The sequence below is a fragment of the Larus michahellis genome, chromosome 1 (assembly GCF_964199755.1).
Source record: "Larus michahellis chromosome 1, bLarMic1.1, whole genome shotgun sequence".
NCBI lineage: Eukaryota > Metazoa > Chordata > Aves > Charadriiformes > Laridae > Larus > Larus michahellis.
Window position 1 is genome coordinate 134,878,827 of NC_133896.1, and position 22,930 is coordinate 134,901,756.

A 22,930-nucleotide genomic window follows, 5' to 3' on the forward strand; every position below is an offset into this window, starting at 1 on the left:
CTCAAATGGCATATACAATATGTTGGCGTTTTTTATTCAGTTCTTTTTAATTGGCAAAACTAATGCCTTGATAGCTGAGTAAAATACGGGATTCACTTCATGGATGTGAATACTGATTTTTACAGGGATTTTTAAAAGGAGATCTAGAGTTGGCATTTATTTATCAAGTGCTAAAAATGAGCATTTGAATATTCTAGTGGGAAACACAAAACAGTTTCCATCATAATAATTAGATCCACTTACTACAAGTGAAATGACACCCTCCTTATGCACAAAACTTGGTCAGTTTTTCCATTTATGCCTGCATATTTCAGCTTTCACCCATTCCCTAGCACGGATGTTTCATTGATGGCTGAGGGTAACACTTCAAAAATGAACTAGCTAAACAAACTTCCCAGCAGCACTTGACAGAGCTACACCTATTCTTCCCCATTTCCAAAGCAGTACAGAATTAATTACCAGTTCTATGGATCTATTGTAAGTATAATAGACTAAAGAGCTATCACAGACACATTTATTGTAAAAGCACAATCCCAAGAGTGTCTAGTAGAGGGCCAAAACGATTAACACAAATGCTTTGTCAGATCAAAGATAAAACCTGCACCGCCCAATTGAGGAATGAATTAGAACAGTGGGTTATCTTTCAAATTAACCAGGGCAGTTAGTGAGGAAAATTTCATGAAAGTGTAATTCTTAGCCTTTGTGAATCCACACAGCAGGCATTCTGCCAGCTGACAAGATGATGAAATTTTCATGCTTAAAAAAGCCCTCTTCATTTCCCAATTTAGATTAGCTAGCGTTTCTCTCTCTTTTCATCTATTTGCTCTTCTGAAGCAGAATTAAAAAAAAAAAAAAAAAAAAAAAAAAAGAAAGCACACAACAGGATCAATCTCTCATAGAATAATGCATTTCTGAAAAGAAAAAAAATCTTTGCATGTCATTTTTTAGATATATTTACAGTTAGGAGTAAGATTATCAAAACTGATATTGTTAATACCATTAAGAAATCCATAAATACTGGAGCAATGGCAGATATGTTTTGGAAGACAGACAACAAACATTTCAATGTTTATTGGCAAAAAATGATTGCGGAACCAAAAAATTTTATATAAAGGCAAGTAATTTACAAAAACAATGGGATTGTAGGAGGATTACAAAATCCAATTTAAGCGCTTACATGTGCATCTTTTTAAAGGAAAGACGTATATCACCATTGTATTTATCGGTTTCATGTGCCAGAAAGGGTAAGCAGATTTTCCACTTACATTTTATGGCACTTCCCCCTGCCCCTAAATTTACACAGCCACTTATAAAAGCATTTCAACAGTCTAAAGAAAACTACATGCAATGATCTTAAACGCTTAAAAAAAAATTTGATTCAAAGCTCAGTGAAAAAAAAGTAAGCTTATTTATTTCAGTGAGTTGTGATAGGGCTGTCTTCATAAAACGTAGCTCATTATTTTAAAGGTTAAAAAATTCATTTTTGCATTTTGTGATCTTGTAACATGTGCCATTTGACCAACAGACAAACAACAATAATATCTAAAAAAAATTTTTTTAAAAAATTAATGGAGTGACAAAGTTAGACAATATATTTGTCTGTTTTAAATTGATATTTCTGTGCCTTTCACATGCAACCACTACAATAGGAGACTGTTAAATAAGCGCCTCAAAGTTTCATCAAATGTTTTGTTCAGACATTTCTTTGCCATTCTACTTCTGGGTGCGTCTTTATAGTTTATAGGATTATATGGGTGTTAGGGCAAACACCCATTTGATGAATCTCAACTCCAGCTGTTATACAGTCACTACAAGTACTTGATGAAAGGAATAAACTAAAACTCTCAGCATCTGATTTTTTAAGAGCAAACAGGACAAAAATTTACTTGCCCAACTCCGTGGAAAGACCTTTTTTAATTTTAAAATTATTATGCAATTTGGAAATTACTTTTTACAATAAAATAATCTCACATTTCCAGAGTCTGAATGTATTCCACAGTCAAAAAGTAGTTTTAGAACTTATTATTATAGCTAACTAGGTTAAAAGTAAGTTCTCACTACTAAAAATATAACAGAGTTTATAAAGCTTTTACTTACAAGGACAAACAAATTCCTTTTGAAGGACACTTCATTATCCTACATACCATGTAGTAAGATACTTAATAGATTTTAATACAATGTAAGCAAATTTCAATGTTCGGTATTTAAATATTTCACAGCTTGGTCTTTAAAAAAAAAATAAAAAAAAATTACACCACTTTTTGTTCTTATCAGTAACAAGAATTTTACCTGCCCTTAAACGTATCTTCCTTCATTCATCAAGGTTACTGTTGCACATCTTATGCACATGTTTTCTAGCACTTTATATGCCAGAAATTACTTAGCATGTGGCATTGTGTATTATCATAATGTACATATATTAAATCTAAAGTTAATCAGAAGCAACTTTTATACAAAAGCAGTCTGTGTAAATGTAATACTTTGATATATTATTTAATAACACATTGTCTAAATTAACATAATATGTATAGTAATATCAATTGAATGATAATTTTGCAGCCAGGTGGACTTTGGAATAAAGTAACATGAGACCTTGCATTTTGGTAACTTCACTGCCCAGGTCATCTCCCTTAACTTCAATGGAAAAGAACAATCTATCCCTATTTTGTGAAATACTGCCTGAATTTAAATACTCTAAGAAAGTTTTGTGCTCCTTTTGATGTAAACACCTTCAAAAGAAGTACTTATATATTGAGAAACTATTACGTTTCCAGAAAAGAGCTTAGAAAATACTTACCTACAATTGCAGTAAGAAATAATATAGAAGATAATACAAAATGCATACTTAGTATTAAAATATAATGATAATTCTTAGCATTGTAGCTGTTGTCTGCAAAAAATATTTTCTAATACTTAAGAAAACACTCCACGAGTTAGGTCAGCCATTTGTTTACAGGACAAATTTTCAAAAACAATTTACATTTTTGTGTACATCAAAGGTTATGAGCACCCAAAGGTTACGGGTGCTTTCAAAATTGATTCTGTCCCGAAGCTGTCAAAACAGGCAATGCTGGACAACCCAGAAAGGCAGGCTTCAATATGATGAGAGGACCTAAGAAAATTTTACCAAAATGGCTAGCCGCCAATCCAAAAAATATGACGCTTCCAGCATAATAGAGATGCAAAACATATTGATATAATCTAAAAATCATGCTGGGTTTTTTCCTAACCAGTCACCACTTTGGACAGCGCAAAGATGGGAATTTCAAATATTACACTTCCCCCCGCCGCCTCCAATGCCATACAAAGCCAACCACTACCATGGGCACACTGCCCTCCCCAAAAGAGAATTATATCAAATTGATTTCTCCTCTTTTTTTCCCCTCCCAACTGTTATGAAGAAACATTTCCCTTCCTATTGTCCTTCAAAGAAGTCTTACAGAACTGTGGTTTAGTCTTTCTATTCACAATGTAAGACAATATACATCAACTTGGGTTGGATAAATTGATATCTGCATATTTGATAGGCTTCATAGATTTTTCTCAAAAATTTCTCTAAAAATTTGGAAAACAGAGAGCTACTACATCTGTAATAATGCTGACACAGTAACAAAAATTTAAGTACATCTGATTATCTTGACTTGAGACTGAATGGAAAAAACAAACATTCTAAATCAGTATTTGAGATCATTGTTTCTTTTCATAAAGTTGGGGTTTGACATTGCATGTTATTCCGTTGGACTATACAAAAAAAAGTAAAAGTCTCTAAAACCTCAGCACCACTTAGAAACCTCATTTCATATGGCAAAATATTTTCTGACTACTTACATTATAGTATTTTCTGATGTAGCGTCTAATATCCAACAGTAATTTGTTGTTCATTTGAACCACATAGTTGAAAGGAGGCTCGTCACATTCAGTCTTACTGCACCTTTGCAAGCTGGGTTCAATAAATCGCCCCTGAAAATAGAAGTGTAAAACCAGCATGCATTATTGCAACAGGTGATGGTACAGAAGTTATCAGAAGACTTTAGACATAATACATATCACCTTCTCTGACCTACAGGTTTCCCCATTCTTTTCTTAATGAAAGGTCTTTGGAGGAACATACTCCTTCACCTGCTACAAAGTTAATCAATCAACAAAATGATGTTAAGTAAAAAAATTAATCTATGGACAAATCACCCTCTCCTGTCTCCCCCAAAACAGTGCAGGCATGTTGTTTTCTCAGGGACATCAAAATTCTGCCCAAGCCCACTATCAGAATATTGAAATCAACCCCATATACACCAATTATGAAATTACCAACAGGGCTGTAGAGACAAACCTCGTGAGACAAACATTGTTAAACAAGAATGACACGATCATCTTTTATTTTCTCCAAGTGAAGAGAACAGCTCTTACAGTTTTACACCATCTCAGTCCCCTGACTTTCAAAACCTTCTGAACATTTGACATTAAAATTTCAGAACCTCGAAGTGGTCTGTGAACAGCTGAAATTAAGTTGGTAGAATTCTTATAAAAATAAGAACAAGCTGTTAGGTTGGACAGTTATACAACTTTCAGAAAACTTTCTTTCAAGGTGAGACTTTGCTTTTGTGAGCCATCTTGGCTAAAACACCACCCATAACACTAAGTAATTCCAGGTGGAAGAGAGGGGGTTTTTTTTTGGTTTGGTTTAGGGTGGGTTTTTTTTGTTTGGTAGGGTTTTTTTGTTTGTTTGCTTGGTTTTTTTTTTTTTAAAGGAGTTTAATACCCACTTCTCTCCAGTTAGCCCATCTGCAAGTTGTCAAGCCTACATGCAATTAACTATCTTATTTACAGCTGTAATGAACAAGAGTCAAGGATTCACAAAGTATCACTCTATTTATGTGTCTTTTCCTCTTACTTGCGTCCAAAGACTGCTTTATTTTGATTCAAAAAAATGCAAAACATCTGCTGTTTGTCCAAATTAACTTAGAATAATTACTTTTAATTTAGATAAAAGATTTATTTGCTTTCAGTTTCAAGGTTTTCACTACTCTGAAGCTCCCTAATTTGCCAATGACTAATACATACATAACATCGCTCTAGAGTTAAATACTTGGCCCTATTTCAAGTTGTGATCCAAGGTCAGAGATACATTTTTTGTCAGAACTTCTCAACAAGAATGTACCCCTATGACTTCTTATGTTCAATACACAAAGACAGGAGGAAAGATAACACAGAAAAACCTTACTGTCAGGAAGGGAGGTGGGATGTAGCAAGATAAACACAAGTTTCTCAAACACTTTGTTCCAATTAATATGATTTAGGATAAGGAATTGCCATTGCTAGACGAAAGTTTCATTAAATAGAGAACTGGAAGTTACTAAGGTGTTAAGATAAGGATTCCTTAAAAAGTTACAGCAACAATCATTCACGACTGTGGGCAAACAGATTAATGAAGCCAGATAATCTCACATGTTCTGCTAGACGACACAGCTGAAATGCAAAAATGGGAAAAATATTTCAGCACTATCCTATCAGCAAATTTCTGTTCCAAAGCTATAAATAGCAGGATTCAAACAATATGGTATCTTCTCCTATATCATACGAAGCCTAACTGAAAAGCCGTTCTCTCCACAAGTATTTTTCTCCCTCACCGATGAACAGAAATGAAACAGAAAAAAAACTAACCGAACCATCAAAGACATTGTCATAAATATTTTCTGTTCCGCATTTGAGGCAGCAAAACTTGAATCTTTCACAATCCCTATATTTCTCCTCATCAGTGAGCTGAGCTGGGCCACCAACCAAGGCATCATTCTCCTCATCTTTATGGTAATGGTGATGGACTCTGAATTGGGAGGGATCCAGTCCTATTAATAAGAAACAAAAATTTCAGAAGACTAAGAGGTCAACCATACAAGTAGGCTCATTTTTCATATGCTTGGTGAAGCAGATTCAAAAGAAAGTTACAAAATGTAAATGCAGAAGCTGAAAGTCTCTTCTTAGCAAAACTTCCTCTATAAAACATGAATACATTTTACAATTTTTAACCACAAATAAAGGTTCACGAAACACGAAGAAATCTTCTTACTTATCTTCTTACGCAAGATTGCTTTACAAATAAAACAAGCACACTGCATTATCATGGGAGTATGCAACAGAACATTTTGTTTCTGAGGAAACCACTCCTAAGGATGGCTTTATTGTTATTTTCTTCTTAAGTCACATTGAAAATATTTCAATAAAAATGTGCATCGTTATTAAGAAACAGTCTTTAAATCAAAATGGCACCATTAAAACTGAAAACAGAGAATAAAAACCCCATTAAAGAAACGCGGGTGCACTGCTATTACCAACTCCTTCAAGTCCGTATACAACTGCCAACTCTGATTTCAATGCAGTGGTCGATTTCATTTTGGCTCAGTGGTTAACAGCATGTAGGTTTCAATCTAATGCAGTGGTTAAAATTCAGCAGCAGCATTTAAAACGACAGTGCTGGAGACAAAATGCTTTATTTTTGATTGCCAGAACTCAAGATTTTAAACAAATAAATACACAAAAGAGATCCTAAAAATACTGATTCAACCACAAATAAGTAAATAAGCAAGCAAGCACGAAGTTCACTGCCCTAGGAATAAGACTGCCAAAGTAAACTTAATAAAAATCCACGGGTTTTTCATCCTTTGTCATGTGCAACCTTTTAAAAGTCTATGTATCCCATTTACAGGTTTTTTTTTTTCTTAACTCTAGCAAATAGCACACACTAGAGAAAAAAAAAATAATTAATCGAATTAACATGTAGAAGAAAATGTTCAGAAAACTATGGCTTAGTTCATTATAAAAAAGAAAAGATCAAAAGACAAGCACTTTAAAAATATTTTTAACAGCGACCAATTAAGCCAAGTAACAGATTACCATGTATTAACCTATACCTCATGTAAATTTCAATAACAAATGTAATAATTACTGTAGAAAGAGCAAGAAAGATTACAAATAGAAAGTAAAGCTAGATTTTACAGTTCTTCTTAACCTTACTATACAGTAGTGGGAGACTTAAAGACAATGTTTGGCAACAATACTCAGTTAAACTAGACAAATATTATTGTAGATATAGAACAGTGTAATACAGGCAGATATAGACTGTCTTTACATAAAAGATTTCATATGTGTGACTTTACTATTGCTATTCTGAATTTGTATTTTGCAATCATAAACCAAATTCAAAGACAAGGAAAAATTCTATTACCAAAAAAGTTTATTTGATTCTTGATAGCATAGGGGTTTCACTTTAATTTAAAATATCTTCCCAGTTTTAATTTTATCAAAAGAAACAAATGTCATTGCATAACGGTAACAATTTACCTCACAGAGGTTTTAAAACTTTTAATACAGTTCTCTACTATTCATCAAAAGGAAGAGCAAACAAAGCAAAAACATTGCTAATGGCTTATTTTACAGTCTAATACATATGGTACCCCCAAAAAAAGAGTGTGGTGTTTTGGTTTTTTTTTCCCTTTTGTTTTTTAAAAAGGGTTGATAATGTATTTACTGTTTTAGAAAACAAAGAGTATGTTCTGCAACATACATGTAGTAGATAAAAGATATAGACAAGGTACTTGAGTTTACTATTAAGATTTTGCAAAAAATCAACTCATTATGCAGTAGGCTGGATCTAAGACAGTAATGGTGAATACAAATAAAATTCTCGGTTTACTCGAGTTCAGAATTGGAATGAAAAAACATTGTTGCAACTTTCCAATACAGATGCTATTAAAGTTCAGGTAGAAATGTATCTTTAGTTGTTTCCCAAAAGGCAAATATAGAACAAAGTAGTTCACTAAATGAAAGATAAAAGGAGATAAATCCTGGTCTTCAGACAACTGCAGTTTTCCAATATTCAGTCAAAACCAGTGACAGCAGAGAAGCCTCTGGACATTTAAAAAAAAAATAAATCCTTGGAAGAATTGAAATCACACCTATCTCTGAACTTTCTTAGCTGTTTTGGCTGGAGAAAACAACTGGAAAAATATTGTGATGATTCAAGTGTACATCTAACTTTTTGTGTGCCAACAGCCCCAGTGAAGTCAAAGGGACCACAAATCAGGCTTTTAAAGAACATGCCTACCTTAATTACCTTGTGGAATTGGGACCTATTTTATCTATTATCTCCTTTCAGGAACAGTTTGTTGGTCCAATTAATCCATTTCAGCACACTAACCCGTATCCTCTCGGACCGGGTCACCCTGGTTTAGTCTACCTGGTAAACAAAACTGGGACTGTCTGATGGGTGGGCGAAAACCAAAAAATACCTGGTTTTGGTAATTTGGAAATGAAAAGGATGAGATTAATCAGTGAACTTCTTTAAACTCCTTTTTTTTTTTTTCCCCCCTCCAATGACATCAAGAAAAGTCAAAGGGACTTTGACTTACTCTGACATGAAAATCTTCAGGGCTATCATTGAATTACCTGCACCACAGGTGAGCTTTCCCACCTCACCAAAACTGCAAGGTTGTATGCATGACAAAGAAATGTAACATTAAATATACGCTGAGGAACCTAGCATGACAAAAGTAAACAATAAAAGTAAGTTCCAGCACTTGCTTTTGAATTATTGAATGGAATTATTATAACGTTTACTAACTGGCCAGCAAAAGAGAAACTGAAAAAAAAAGAAAAGTCAAACACATTCTACTAATCACAGTTATTTTAAAAATAACATTTTTGTCGAGGGTTTCCCCACGTCTCCCCACAAACAGCCCACGGCCCCCAGGCCCCGGGCCTCGGCCCCCGGGGAGGCCTTTGGCGGAACGCCGGCCCCCTCTCAGCGCCGACCGACAAACAAAGCCCCCGAGCGAGGGCTTCTCCCTCCGGCATTTCGTGTTTCAACGGCAGGCTGGTCGGGAAGTACGGAAAGTTTCCCCCGGCTACACCTTTGCCCGTCAGGCATGTTGCGAGAGGCCGGGAAACGGCATCCCCTGCTGCCACCTGCAGGCGACGGGCGCCCATTTCAGTCGCGGCGGCGCGGTGGGGCCAGAGCCCGGCGGATCCGAGGCTGGGCGGCCGAGGCCAGCTTTTCCCCCCGCCCCGCCCTTCACACGCCTTTTTTTTTTTTTTTTTTTTTTTAAATTATGTTTATTTTTTAATTTTTTCCACAAAAAGATCCTCCTGCGCTGCAAAGCCAGCCGGCTTTCTGCGTGGTATCCGTAAAACCGCCTCCTGCGCGGTCAGAACACGCAACGCACTTCAGCAAGTCTCAGCTGCTAAGCAGGTCTAGAGCGCCTCAGAAACAAAACCCCCAGCAAAACTGATGCACTTTGGGGTTTATTACCCTATTGTCATGAAGTTTTGTCACTCCTTGAATCTTAATTTCCATCATTCTCCCTTCCCTTCAGCCTCCAATTGAAGAAAAGCAGCAGAACGGACAGAGCCTGATGCAATTCCTGCTTGCCCCAAGGAGAGCACATCTCTCCTGGTTTCTGTCAGGGGGAGTCCGGCTGAGTAGCCACTAAATACTACATTAAAGGCACCTATTAAATGACTCTAGGAAGAAGAAGAAAAAAAAAAGGCAATATTTTTAAGGTGGTGGTGGGTTTCCTTACAAGAACGTGCAGACACTGCGTAGGAGGAGGAACCGGTACTCTTAACGACAAGCCTCATGAGGCCCTGGTAATGGCTCCCTAAAATTGGACAGCCTTCCTAAGACATTTTGCCCAAATGCCAAGCAATCTGCAGAGCACCAACGTGCACATCCACCTGTAAGGCAGCAACATGTATCTCTTTCAGAAGGCCATGACACAGCCTAGGACAGCAGCCAGCAACTTCCATCATTTAGATAAACTGATGATATGCAGCAGCAGCTACAAAAATCCCATGGTTAAATGACTCTGCTTCCATAATGTTTAGATACTTTTGACAACACAGAAATAAGATGCTATTTTTCTTTCAGACAAGGAGAGGTATTTATGTATCAACAAAACCCCCTTACTTTAATTACGTTAAGAGAATTGTTCTGCCAATAGAGTTCTTTTAGTTTAAAAGCTACAGGTGTCTTCAGGATGAAGTAAGGAAGGTCTCCAAGCATTCAAGATGATGAGATTTATCGAATGATATTACTGATCAGATTGCACACTTTACTTAGTTTCAGAAACCCTGACAATACTCATCATGTCATTGCTTTTCCTTCAGAACTTCAAGAAAAAGAGAATGAATGCAGGAGTATGCCCATGAGGTTCTCATTTTTAGGAACAATGAATTTCCATCTCTCAAAGGCTAAGCAGACCTCCTACAATGTCCAAAGACAAAAGGCAATTTTCATCTTGATTCCATAGTGAATAAATATGATATTTAAGGAGTTCTCTGCAATTTTTAGGTGTGCTTATTTGCTTTTGTTCTTCAGGGTCTAGAATAGCTTAAAATAACTTGCTTTGAGTACAGACAGAACAAAGAACTTTTCATCATTTTCATCTAAGCCAAGCTTCCCCAAGCAGGGTTCAATTTTATCTACTTGGACTAATGCAGTGACACGCCAATGAAACGTTCACCTTGCAAAGAGATTCTGTTCAGTATGAAACGGAGATCTTTTTTCTACAACCATTCTCCCTATACAGACACATGCCCTACGTTAACACAATAAATCATATCAGGCAGAGGAGGACACACACAATGAGAATGCAACTAAGTTTTGGTCCACAAATGCAAGACTTAGATATCCTCCAGAACACCAGCTTTCTTCTTCAGAACACAAAAATATGCTCTTTTGCAACATGATGGGAAAATCAACAGGAATTTGGATGTGTAACATGATGAAAATACTAAGCAAAAAAGCCCAACTTAGCAACACAGAACAGCAAACGGTTTTCATGTTTGCCTGTTTTAGCAAGCTGGGCTCAAGTATCTTGTACACTTTTGTCTTGTAAATTATTTTCAATTACTTTGAAACGAAACCACTTGACTATCCCTCCAGTATTGTTAAAAAAATTCTGTAAGATAACTTCAGCTTGCAACGATTTATGTACAACTCTGATTAAGTGCTGTATATAAAGATGTAAGTAGAGGAGAAGTTTTGAAAAAGACCTGACTTCACCCCCAAGCTCAATTTAAGCATTCTCAAGAAAACAAAGCTGGAGAAGGACCTAACATTTTTACAGCACAGCAAGGTCAAACTGAACACATTTTGGATCTAAGATTGTAACAGACACATACAGGTTTTCAGCTTGACAATTGTGGACTATTAATAAACTCTCAGCTGCATGATGCTATTATAGACCATAAAAGAAATTTTCATCTTGAACGTACTACAGCACAAAAAGCAGCACACGCATTTGCAAACAGTAGATGCCATCAAGTGGCACACAGTTCTGAGATCTGGGCACTTAATTTAGGTGCCTGAAGGGAGCCAGTCTTTTCTGAAAACCCAACCTTTTGTCAACAAGGAACAACTCTGAGTTTGAGCTTAACTCTACACGACTGACAATCTTCGTCAAATAAAATAAATTAACTTCAGAAATCTTTCTTGTCTTTTACCTAAATGAAGTACAAGTTTACTGCCTATTTTAAACTGCTTCAACCTAACCAAGAGTGCTTGACCTTTTCAGTCAGGCATACCGCATAGTCTGCTCTGACATCAAGGGAAAGTTGTATACCAAGGCCTCGCCACATAAACAGAATGATTTGTATGGTCAGCCTGCATGTGTGAAGCAGGGCTGACGCCTCCTCAAAGCACCAGAGCTGCTGAAGACAGACTGCAACATCAAATGCCTCAAAAGCTAGCTGCATGTTACTCAGACTGTCTTGGGAGATGAAGATCTTTCATGGCTAGCACCCCTTCTTGAGAAGCAACAAGACAGGAGCTTACTTGCACACATTTTTAAGTGCAAACTGCAAGCTCGCCACGAGCAGAACCCGCTGTTTGTTAAGTAACCTACAAAGATGCAGCGTCCCAGGTGAATGGTCCTGAAGGCAACATGCTGCCAGTTGGTTTTAAGTGACCAAATGCTGTATCTTGGCCATTACATAAACACAAAATATTGAGGACTAACTCTTCCTTCGAGCGTTCCAAACTTCTGAACAAAATCATTTCTGCAGGTCTGAACTTCTTGCAGACATGGGCATGGAATCAAACAGGAGATTATTAAACTGACACAGCGCAACTCTCTAAAAAAGTTTCCTTGTGGGAGACGATAGCCTTGTCAAGAACTCAGCAGCCAGCAAGATTAACAACTTTTTCTGTGTCCTTGAGTAACAGATTTAAAAATAACGAACTAGATGTGAGATACAAATCACAAAATTTCTGTTTATCAAGGAGATCAATCACGTCTGTTGGTGAATCACTTTTAGGGAGGAAACAACACTAAAAGGATTACACACACAGCACCGTATTTTCATGGAAGGAGACCCGATAGAACTGTTAACAATTTTTCAACACCTATACGTCTTTCTAGATAAGAAGCCTAGGGAATGGAGAAGACAGAGGCAACCTGAGTTGGGCAGAAAAATCTCTAATTTTAATTCTGTTGACATCTTCTTAAGAGAAAAAACACTCTAACAAGAGCAATTCCCTGTTGCTCATTTGAATAAAAACTGGTGATTCTGTAGGTCACTAGCATTAGTCACATTTTTAATAGCACTTTTTTTTTTGCCACTTCTTTTCTCCATATGGAGCAGGCAAGACTGGTACTAAGGTTTTATGTTTCCATTATCCACTAGGTCAGTTCTAGCAAACAAAAGTCTTCACTTACACCCTACACCCACAAAAATTTGTATCCTTTCATTATGACTCCTTTCTTTCTGGGACGATGCTAGAGATGCTAGGGTTTCTCTCTGGAAAAATGCTAGTTCTGGATGCATGCTCCAGAACTACTTTAGTAACTTAAGAAAATCTCAAAAGACATGCAATAGTGCCATCATTTATGAAGAGTAAATTTTTGCAACTCTGAACAAGGATTATAAGATTAAGTTCACGTTAATGAGCACCTTCTGAAAAATGGCAGCCGCTTTCTACAGACTGTGTAACACAAGCTATTGTTCACTGTAAAAAGACGGATTTTGGGAAGCATTTTTGTTAAGAAACATACATTAAAACTTCTCACTTTGTCTCTTGTAATTCTTTAAATAAACTGAATTTCAAATACTTACCTAACCACGTTGCAATAAGAACAGAATCAATTCCCTCTATGGGCTCACATATTCTAGCAACTACTGGATGTATTTGCTGTGACAGGTAGTACTGAGTATCAATAGTCAGATTGTTTTGTTTTTGCAACTGTTCTGGAGCATACGCTCGCTGGCTGGCACTGAGATCTGATCCATCCTAAGACAGGAGACACATACGAAACAAAGTGTAAAAAAAAAAAAAGTAAAATCCACATTCAGTCTATAAAAAGGATTATGCTTCAAACATTATGCGTTATTTTAACGCAAAACTGTTACATGATCACTCTCTTTTGGTTGATTTATTATGCATCCAATATAAATCCAGCAGTAGTAAAAAAAAAAAAGTGCATTGCTGATGCTGGCATCAACTAGCAAGTTCAAGAATGTAAATCCAGCTTGTATTATTGCAGCCTACACGTGCAAATCAGTAAGAGTAGACAGAGTAAACAGTCCCATCTGTCAATTCTGAAATGCACAATGAAAACACATTGTAACCATCAGCCCAGTTAAAAATACGCGCAGGGCATGCATTTTCGATTCACTTTGTACTGAACTAGCATTATCATTTTGCACAACAAGCAAATTCTAAGTCATGGATATCAAAACTATATCTGTTTTGTTAGGAAATTTATATTCTTTGATTCTACAAAGAAACAAACAGAACAAATGGTCAGAAAAAGGACCATCGTTCATTGGCGTGCGAAGAAATGACAGAGGCAACAGCATCAGTTTGAAAGAGCAAATTCTGAAATATTCAGAAATACTGAAATAAACACATGGCGACATCTCAAGCCAAGGGAGAAACACCACTCAGAGGTTAGAGTAAACATTACATTCTTCTCCAACTTGAAAGAGGAAGGTAAGGAGAAAATAATTCAATTTGGGAAGGCAATAATTAAATTGAAAACAGTATTCATGGAAGAATCAACTCTAAGATGGTACTCTTCTGGAAAACGTAACTTAAGCAGTCTGCAGAATCATATTCCCAGTCCACAATTAAACTAGGAAATTTTATTTTTAATGTGTGTCAAAAATCTTAGAGCAGAACTTAAAGTAGTATTTTAGGAAGCATTTGGTAATAGAAGTAAGCCTTAATTGGGATGGGGGGGGGGGGGGGAAGTATCATAAAGCTTATTTTTTGCTAAGTACAGTCTCTTTTTTGCCTTTTTTTACAGCAAAATAAAACTAATGCATTAATATGTGACACCTTCATTTTTCAGTGAAGATGAGCTACTGGCTTCAATAAGGTCAGCAACCATGGACTGAAACACCATCACTAATAAAGACAGACTGCAAACCATTGGTCCCTCCTACTCCTTTCAGACAACTTAGTATTCAGAACAAAATTAATTTAGACTATTCAGCTCATCCAGCTGCTTTGCAAAAATAATTACAATGCAATTCCTTCAGCTCCCTTCTTTCAACAAGTACGTTCTTCTCTTGCATTGTGCCATTGCTCAGCCGTACCCATGGCCCAGCTCCCATAAGTCTTGGCAGCTTTGTCACACCAAGTTAAGAACTCTCAATTAAATAAAAAATGGTATCTTTCAGTTTTTAACAATGAAGGAGCTGAAATAGTGATCCTCTGCAGAAGCCACGTTCCCGAGCCCATCGGTTTGGCGTAAGAGATGCCTTGGTCCATCTCATCCAACCTACACTTTTTTTTTTAATAGCACATCCAAAGTGGAGTATATATTTATGAGATCATGATAAGCATTTATAGGATAAACCTCTGAAAACAGAAAGTTTCCTCAAATTCGCCAGTCTATCCAACAGAAGTACTGCCAGATCCAATGACTACAAATTGAAAAGGCACAGGTTGCCACTGGAAATAACAATGATGCTATTTAACCACCACCACCAAGTAGCTTTCCAAGAATGATAGGTTCTTCACCACCAGAATTTTCTTCTCCTTAGAACAAAGACTGGATATTCTCCTTAAAAATAAGTTCCAGTTCCAAACAGAAATTAATTCAGGGAAATTTTATCAGCCGCTATATGGAAATAGTCAGATGAGCTGAGCTGATCACAGTGGTTCTTTCTGGCTCTAGAAAAGTAAATTTAGTACAGAAAACTGACTATTTTAAACTATAACATAATCTCGCTACGAAGAAATGCCAAAACATTTTTTCCAAGAGTTGAGTTGGTTTTCACTGCCATCTCTCAAACCAACACCTAGTATTTAGCTATAGATAAAAACATTTTTACCTGACAAATGATATATGACACTGTGTCTCCTGCCTTCACCTTTCGGCCCCCTTGAGAGTTTATCCACATGGCAACATGCACATGTGGCAAGCTTTTTTTGTCAGGATAATCCTGTGGATCTTTTGTCAGTGCCTAAGAGATCAAAGGAGGAAACAGAAACATAACTATGAGAAAAGTATTCTACTTCAGTGAACAACTTGGAACTTTAAAAAACAAGATTACACAGTAGCTATCTTCATCCATCTGCTATTCACAAGTACATATGCAACACAAAAAGGTAAGATGAAAAAATTGTAATAAAGGTACTTTCCAGACATTAAGGTCTAGGTACCAGTCCTTCATACTTTAAAAATGTTATTATTAATAAAATGAGAGGATGCTTTTACAACTACTGTCTGGAAAATGCATTACATTAAAAGCACAACAGTTCAAACCGGTTACAGATATAATGCAATTGTTTCAAAATTAAACTAAATTGAAGATAAAAACACTACGCAAAATACAAAAATACAGCCAGAGATTACCCTCTTACCCCTGCACCAGTTCAGGTCATAAAGTAAATATGAGTATCAAGTAGTTAAGCGTATTTAACAAGCTCTGTAGCAAGAGGGTGCAACTGGATTTAAATATTCCCATGTATCTCACAGTACTGAGATTCCACAATGAGTTTTTCCTTTACATAAAATAAAATGCTACGTTTAAACATTTACCGTCATCCCAGTTCTCAGAAACAACGTATACATTTGACTTAATAGTGAAATACATTATTTATTTTTTTCCAAAGTAGTAAAACAGAGGAACGTTCAGCAATTAAAGCTAAAATTATTCCATACATATCTTTTACTGGGATACTAAGTACTCTTAGAAAATTTGCAATCGGAACATTCTTTTTTAAGTCAACCATAAAAATCACTCATTAATACTCATATGACAAGATGAACACATTTCTTAACTGATTGATTAGCACAGTCTTACAGAGCAGAGAGATGCCCAGCTGGCAAAACAGACTTTGGATGGAGCAAATTTGGGAAATCTCTTCTATCAGAAGCATGAGAGGGGCATATAATATGCAATTCATTATTGAAACACACCCCTAGATGGGGAGGAGAGACTTTTGAAGTTAAAAATACAGGTTTCATTGAGGATTCATAAAAATAAATCAAAACAATGCTGTTTGCTAAAACTCCTGTCAATAGAGTATTTTACTTCTTGTTGCAGGGACGTCTTGAATGAGATCTCAGAATGACTATTAGCTTTCTTCTAAGGAGCTTTGAAGGGAAATAAACAATAGTATGGTTTTATATGGGTTCTCTAGAAAACAGAACGTTTGATTCTTTTCCATTGCATTCTTCAGTTTATGTATTTTAAACCTGAAATCTAAAATAACAATTTAGGAGAAAACTTATCCTGAAAGCGTGAGCTATCATGTCATTCTCAAAGTGCAGCATCAGTCAGGGAGAGAGCAGGATGGAACAAAACACAACGTTATTATTTTAAGGAAGCAAGACTGGCCTCCAGCCCCACAAGGTATTTTTTTTCCTCATATTGTAGGATCTTTGCAGTAGGTTCCATGCTATCCAGTATCTAATAAAACTCATGATATTTCACAGCATCATAAGGATTAAAAAGATTTTTTTATCAGCAGTCAATATATTCAGGAACAGTAAAGTTTTTCTGAGACAGAAGAGAGATGAAACATCATTTACCTTGTTTATTTCAAACTGATTTACTGGAACCTGGCCATTAATCACATTTTCTCCAATTTCTATAAGCCGCCTTTGAATATTTTCCACAATTACGTCTCGGGGCTGATCAGAAAGAATCTGACCAATTATATAGCTGTAAAAACAGTCCAGAAATTAAGAAAAGCTTAAGACAGGCAAAGCAAAACCATTACAATAAACACAATCCTCTTTTTTCCTGGGTTACCTCTAGAATTTAAAGAGCCCAAGGATGAAGTCTGATGCAAAATTTATAGAAATTTACCAGGATATTTCATGTTGTGTTTTATTTATTTACTTGTTTTACTAAAAGCAAATTATTGTAAATAGTTCTAATGTTAAACAGTGATTTGGAATTGTTAAGTGCAACTGGTTTCTATTTTCTGCTGCCATTTCATTTTGCCACTTATTATTCTGTAGCAGGTATCTTAAGATGGGGGAGAAGAGAACATACCAAGTAAGCAAAGTGTTGCCTATTTCTGTAAAATGTGGTTGGAAGATCTGCCAGCTGCAGAAGAGTTAGTCACTAAAGAACACTCTCAAACATTTGTATAGCTTTAATTACTAATACATTCCTAACTTGGAAAAATTTGCTTCTATTATGATGCATCTTTTCTTAGAAAATGCAAGTCTTAAGAACAGTAAGCAAGTGTGTGGTGTATTTTTACAGATGTAAAAAAGTATTCATTTTTGATACATTTGGACCACAATTTATTTAAGCTTTCAAGATGCAGTACACAATGTAAGTTGAGTCAGCCCCCAGATGACCACCCTCCATCCACTCCATTTTTCTTTCTGCAGTGCTAAATGTATTATCTCTATTGAATTTAAGTATGAAAATGCCCTGTGCAATGACAATTAATAAGTCATCAATCCTATATCCATCATAATGAAGTATCAAAAGAGTCTCGTTTCAAAAATGGAGAGAAACAGTCTTTGGCGACGGGATCATCTCCTGAGGCTGCACCCAGCGCACTTCCAGCTTTATTAGAGGATGCTGAAAGAGCTGACCACCAGCTTCTTTAACCATCTTTGAAAAAAATAAAATGATAAATCAGACTTAAAACGTATGACTCCAAAGGCTGATAGCATCTACCGTTTTCACAAGATTTCAGCTGTGGTTTATTAAACTGCATATACAAAATTGCGGCAACTCAAATGCACAGCTTCCAGAGAAAATGCAAAACCAGATAGTGAAATTACAGACATCTGGACTTGTACAAGTATGATCTGGTACCAATACCAAAATGCAATGTTCTCACCGTATCCTACGAAAATCAGTTAAGAAGCCCTAACATTGATGTTAGTTACCAATCTGGACTGTTCTGGAAACAGCCACGTGCTATCGAACGTTTATGAAGCAAGTACTTTTTGAAACAGAGCAAAGAGGACAATGCCACAAAGAAACTCACTTTCCAGTTTCTTTTGCAAGATCACACCAGTCTCTTCGGACTATATCCAATCCTTTCAGTTCTTGTTTAGTTACATATTTCCCATCTCCTGTTGGTTCCACAGTCAGAGCAGCATATTTCTTCTTCTTTAACAGTAGCAAGGACTTAAAGACTCCATCGATATCGATTTCCAACAATTTATAGAGCTTGTTCACTTCACTTTTGATCTGTGAATGCATCGACATTAAAACCAAATTCAACACCTTAAAAACTATGGACAAATTTAACCTCCATCAAGACATATATCATTCTTAAGTTTTAAAACAAGTAACATCACACACTGTGTATTTGCATACACTTTTTAAAGACTTGTCAGATATGATTAATTGTGAAATTAAGTGCACAGTAGTTACTATGAACTATTATTAAAATTAAGGTTCACCGATTGGCTTCTTCAGGATTTGCAGCTTGGTGTATCTAACCCCCTAACTGAACGTGACCTTGCAGATAACTGACTCCAGCCCGTTTTACTAGGGCAGCTACTCCATCTAGCCTCCCACATAAATAAAGCAAACAAGGGATTTCAGAGTAGGGATCTCCAGTTACTACGCAAAGATAAGAGACGGTCACTTAGACAGAATATGGAAATTGCTTTATATAAAAGGTGCCTTGCAAAGGTGCTTTTTTTTCTGCCCCTAAACTGGGGAGGGGAGGGAGAAGTACGACTGCACACCAGAGCTCTGTGTATGCATGTTCAACTAAAACATGCACAAATGGGCAAGTGTTTATTTATACCCTTCCCCACGATATTCTACAGCCTGATTTCTTTGAGAGGAAAAAGTGCCTTTTTTTCTACGCACAGGCTGTGCCTTATCCACATACAAAAGCTTGAAATTGCACTTGATGTGTTGTCTTAATGTAATACCAAACACCAAGTTGCTCCACATCTCTTACCTCTGTTCTAAGAGGAGAGAGATGCAACATCTCAGAACAGCACATGCCTTCCATGACAAACTTTGGTTCCAGTACATATTCCCCCACCTACTGGCTTGGCCAAATTGCATTTTCCTTTCTTCATACATTTTTACTTTAGTTTCTTCTACAGAATATCTGCACATCACTCCCCAGTCATCCTGTTCTGTCTTCACATGTTCTACTCTTCATTTTCTTTCCTCTACAATTTTGTTTCCCTCTTGGCTTTTAGTATCTACCTATCCACACTTACTCCTCCGTTAATTCCAGTTCTCTTGTCAGAGACCATCAACTATGAACTATCCTTTTCTTAGGCCTCTGAAGTTTTATATAAATGAAATTTCTTTTGCTATCTAATGCATATCCTCTCTAAGACAGGAACAGTTTTGCCAGCATAAAATCTCACTACTTTTCTCTCTAGCTTTGGGCCAATATTACCAGTTTTAACAAAAACTTTCCTTATAAAATTTTCCCTATATATATAGGGGAGAGAGTGTGTGTATTTAATTTGTCTTACTTAGATCTCCATTTTTTCCTATTGCAGAAACTGTCAACACTTTTAATAATCTATCCTTAGAGTTTTATATCCCTTGTATATTTACAAATTATGAAGGACATCATCAGCAAAACTATTTTGCCAAGAGGTTCTTATTTTGTTCATTAAAGCAAAACAGTCAAACAATTCCTCCAAACATTTTTCTGCTATTTTTTTAAAGTCTTTTCCATTTTTTTTACATCATACTAATCAAGCGCTTAAAAGCCAGCAACAGTGCAGTATTAAATGTAGCAGCAAACCTGATTCACAAGGATGCACAGAAAATTAGAAACATACGAAATTCTGCTGAGTAATGGCTAAAAGGGGCATGGATTTAAATAATGAGGGGTAAAGGGTAGGAGTGAACACACCCAGAAACCTGTGAGACAAGGCATTAGATGGGAAAATTCAGGAAGAAGAAGAGAGAGTTCTTTCCAATAGAAAAAACAAAATTACATCTCTCAGAGGAATGCCTGATTGATGAAGACAACCTATAAATTCACACTTTACATGAGAAGAGGGGTACATCAGCTAACTGCTCACACAGCAATTGTTTGCATTGAACCTGTGTGCCTTCCATACAGTCTACATTAAAGAAAAAATATGAATGCAATGTAAGTATCCCTCATCTCTGAACACGAAATTTTGGGAAAGAAATCATTATGCAATAGAAGAGTGACATTTTTTAGACTGTTCCTCATCAACAGATACAATTCTCCATCCTGAAAATTGTTTATATGAATTATGCAAAATGAGGAAAACCTAAATGATAGAAGTGTTTGCAAAGAAGTCACTATCACTTTTTTGAGGAATAAACAAACAAACAAGAAACACAAGAACCACTTTTTTATGCCAGAGAAAGAACATTGCGATCCACGGCTCTCACAATGATGATGCTAGTTTTGAGTGTGTGCTTATTTACAGACATAAGTTTATTCACTTTTAAGATCAAGTGCACAATATGAAAACATTAATCAAAACAGGTACATCTTAAAAACACACAAACAAGTGATATAGGACACGGAAGTGTACGGGATAAGAAATCCTACGTTTTGACTCTTAAAAAGAATCATTAAGCACGTGACAAGTTCAAAAACCCACCTATTCTCTCAGTGAACCTGAATCAAAGTCAGAAATATTTAACCTACAACGACAATCCTGTCAGACTTTGTAGAAGTTGTTATTATTTAACTGTTGTTCTATAACACTTACCCAGCAAATGGGAGTACAGGGACAAAGACCAAACCAGAATGAAACCACACACACAGAGCTATCGTAAGATTAAACTTTCTTACACACTAGTGTATATGCACACTTGAAACTATATACTTGGTCTTGCACGTGGCAAACAAAAAAAGAAAGATTTCTTTCTTCTATGCCATCAACCCTCCTGCAACTTGGTTATGACGTCAAGATATTCCTTTTTCCCGTGCTCCTTAAATGCATCTGCTTCTCAAAGTACCAACTTGGCACGGAGGCAGAAGTATCCTAAAAAACCCAGAATCACCCTTGCCTTAAAGTTCCATGACTTTTGTTTAATACTACACTGAAAAAAGCCCCTACTTTTTCTTTGTTTCTTTAGAACTTCCATAGTTCTCATTTTCACCCCAATTTCTTTCCTCTTTCAAAAACAACTTCTCTCGCATCTTTTCTTTAAAATGTTCTGAAACGCTTCTCACTTCTCTACCACACCTTCACAGAGCCACAAAATTTCCACATTGTCAGTTGCCAACTGCTAATCAAACACATCTCTTCCATATCTATTACACCGTGGGAATTAATATTTGAATTTACCACTGGAAGTCTGATGGCACATACAGTGTAATACATACTATGTAACTAAACGAAACTAAACTGATAGACACTTCTCATGTCAAAACAAAAATCATTAAAATAAAAATTGTGCTCACATTGTAATTGTAAGGTACAATTCCTCCACATTAGTTCTATGTTGGCTTACCTCGTATTCAGATAGTCTCCTGGTAACTAAGGATTTGTTAGAAATCTTTTCTCCCAAGTAACAAGTTACAGGACAAGAGGAAATGGCCTCAAGTTAGGCCAGGGGAGGTTTAGATTGGATATTAGGAAAAACGTCTTCAGAGAAAGGGTTATCAAGTCTTGGAACAGGCTGCCCAGGGAAGCAGTGGAATCGCCATCCCTGGAGGTATTTAAAAGACAGGTAGACATGATGCCTAAGGACATGGTTTTGTGGTGGTTTTGGCAGTGCTAGGTTGATGATTGGACTCGATGATCTGAAAGGTCCCTTTCAACATAGACCATTCAATGATTCCATGAAATGTTTTGTTCTAATTTAATCACTTTTAAAAATGCACAGAGTAGCTACACTTGAAGATAGGGCACTCTGAGCTTTTACTACTCCATAGCTTCCATAAATGGTCTAGTAGTTCTTCCTCATGACCTATTCCCTGCTTATGCCACAGAGTCCTCTCTTAGCACTGTCTGCTCCACTCCTAGCGTTACAACACAGGCATGTAGGAAAGCTTTAAAAAGAAAAAAATTTCCTTACCTTGTTCCCCAGCTTGAAGACCTCATCCAAATTGGTGCTATTAGTGTTTATCATAATGGAATCTGTGTCTCCATAAATCACTTCAAGGTTCATCTAAACAAAACAAATTGTTTTGAAAAACAAACCAAAACCACTCCATCTCTTTAAAGTCCCACTTCAAGATTCAAAGAGATTGCTGTCCATATATTACCCTTAAATACTAAAAAGCAAAAAAATGTAAAGTAAGGTTTTACTGAGAAGTCTGTACATTTAATTAAAACATATTTGAATTTAAAGAGAATAATGAAACTTAAACCATTGATATGTTTAAAAAAAAAAATCACTGTTTAGTTGTGTACATAATATAAGTAGTTAAAATTTTACTAAATGAATGCCAGTGCACAAGTCTAATCTTCAGGAACAGCAGGAACACTAATCAGAAACAACTTTGGACTGCTAAGACACAAGAAGATCA

The 22,930-nt window shown here is 36.2% G+C and overlaps 1 protein-coding gene across 1 annotated transcript in view; it reads right to left on the reverse strand.

The window, feature by feature from the left end:
- POLA1 (DNA polymerase alpha 1, catalytic subunit) overlaps window positions 1-22,930 on the reverse strand; it is a 205,338-nt gene that overhangs the window by 105,957 nt on the left and 76,451 nt on the right. The window contains exons 28-34 of the mRNA XM_074604397.1: window positions 22,477-22,569; window positions 18,464-18,669; window positions 17,037-17,169; window positions 15,331-15,462; window positions 13,105-13,279; window positions 5,659-5,840; window positions 3,829-3,960 (exon numbers count right to left, since the gene is read on the reverse strand). Coding sequence (XP_074460498.1) covers window positions 3,829-3,960; window positions 5,659-5,840; window positions 13,105-13,279; window positions 15,331-15,462; window positions 17,037-17,169; window positions 18,464-18,669; window positions 22,477-22,569 — 1,053 coding nt within the window. The remainder of the gene's footprint in view (window positions 1-3,828; window positions 3,961-5,658; window positions 5,841-13,104; window positions 13,280-15,330; window positions 15,463-17,036; window positions 17,170-18,463; window positions 18,670-22,476; window positions 22,570-22,930) is intronic.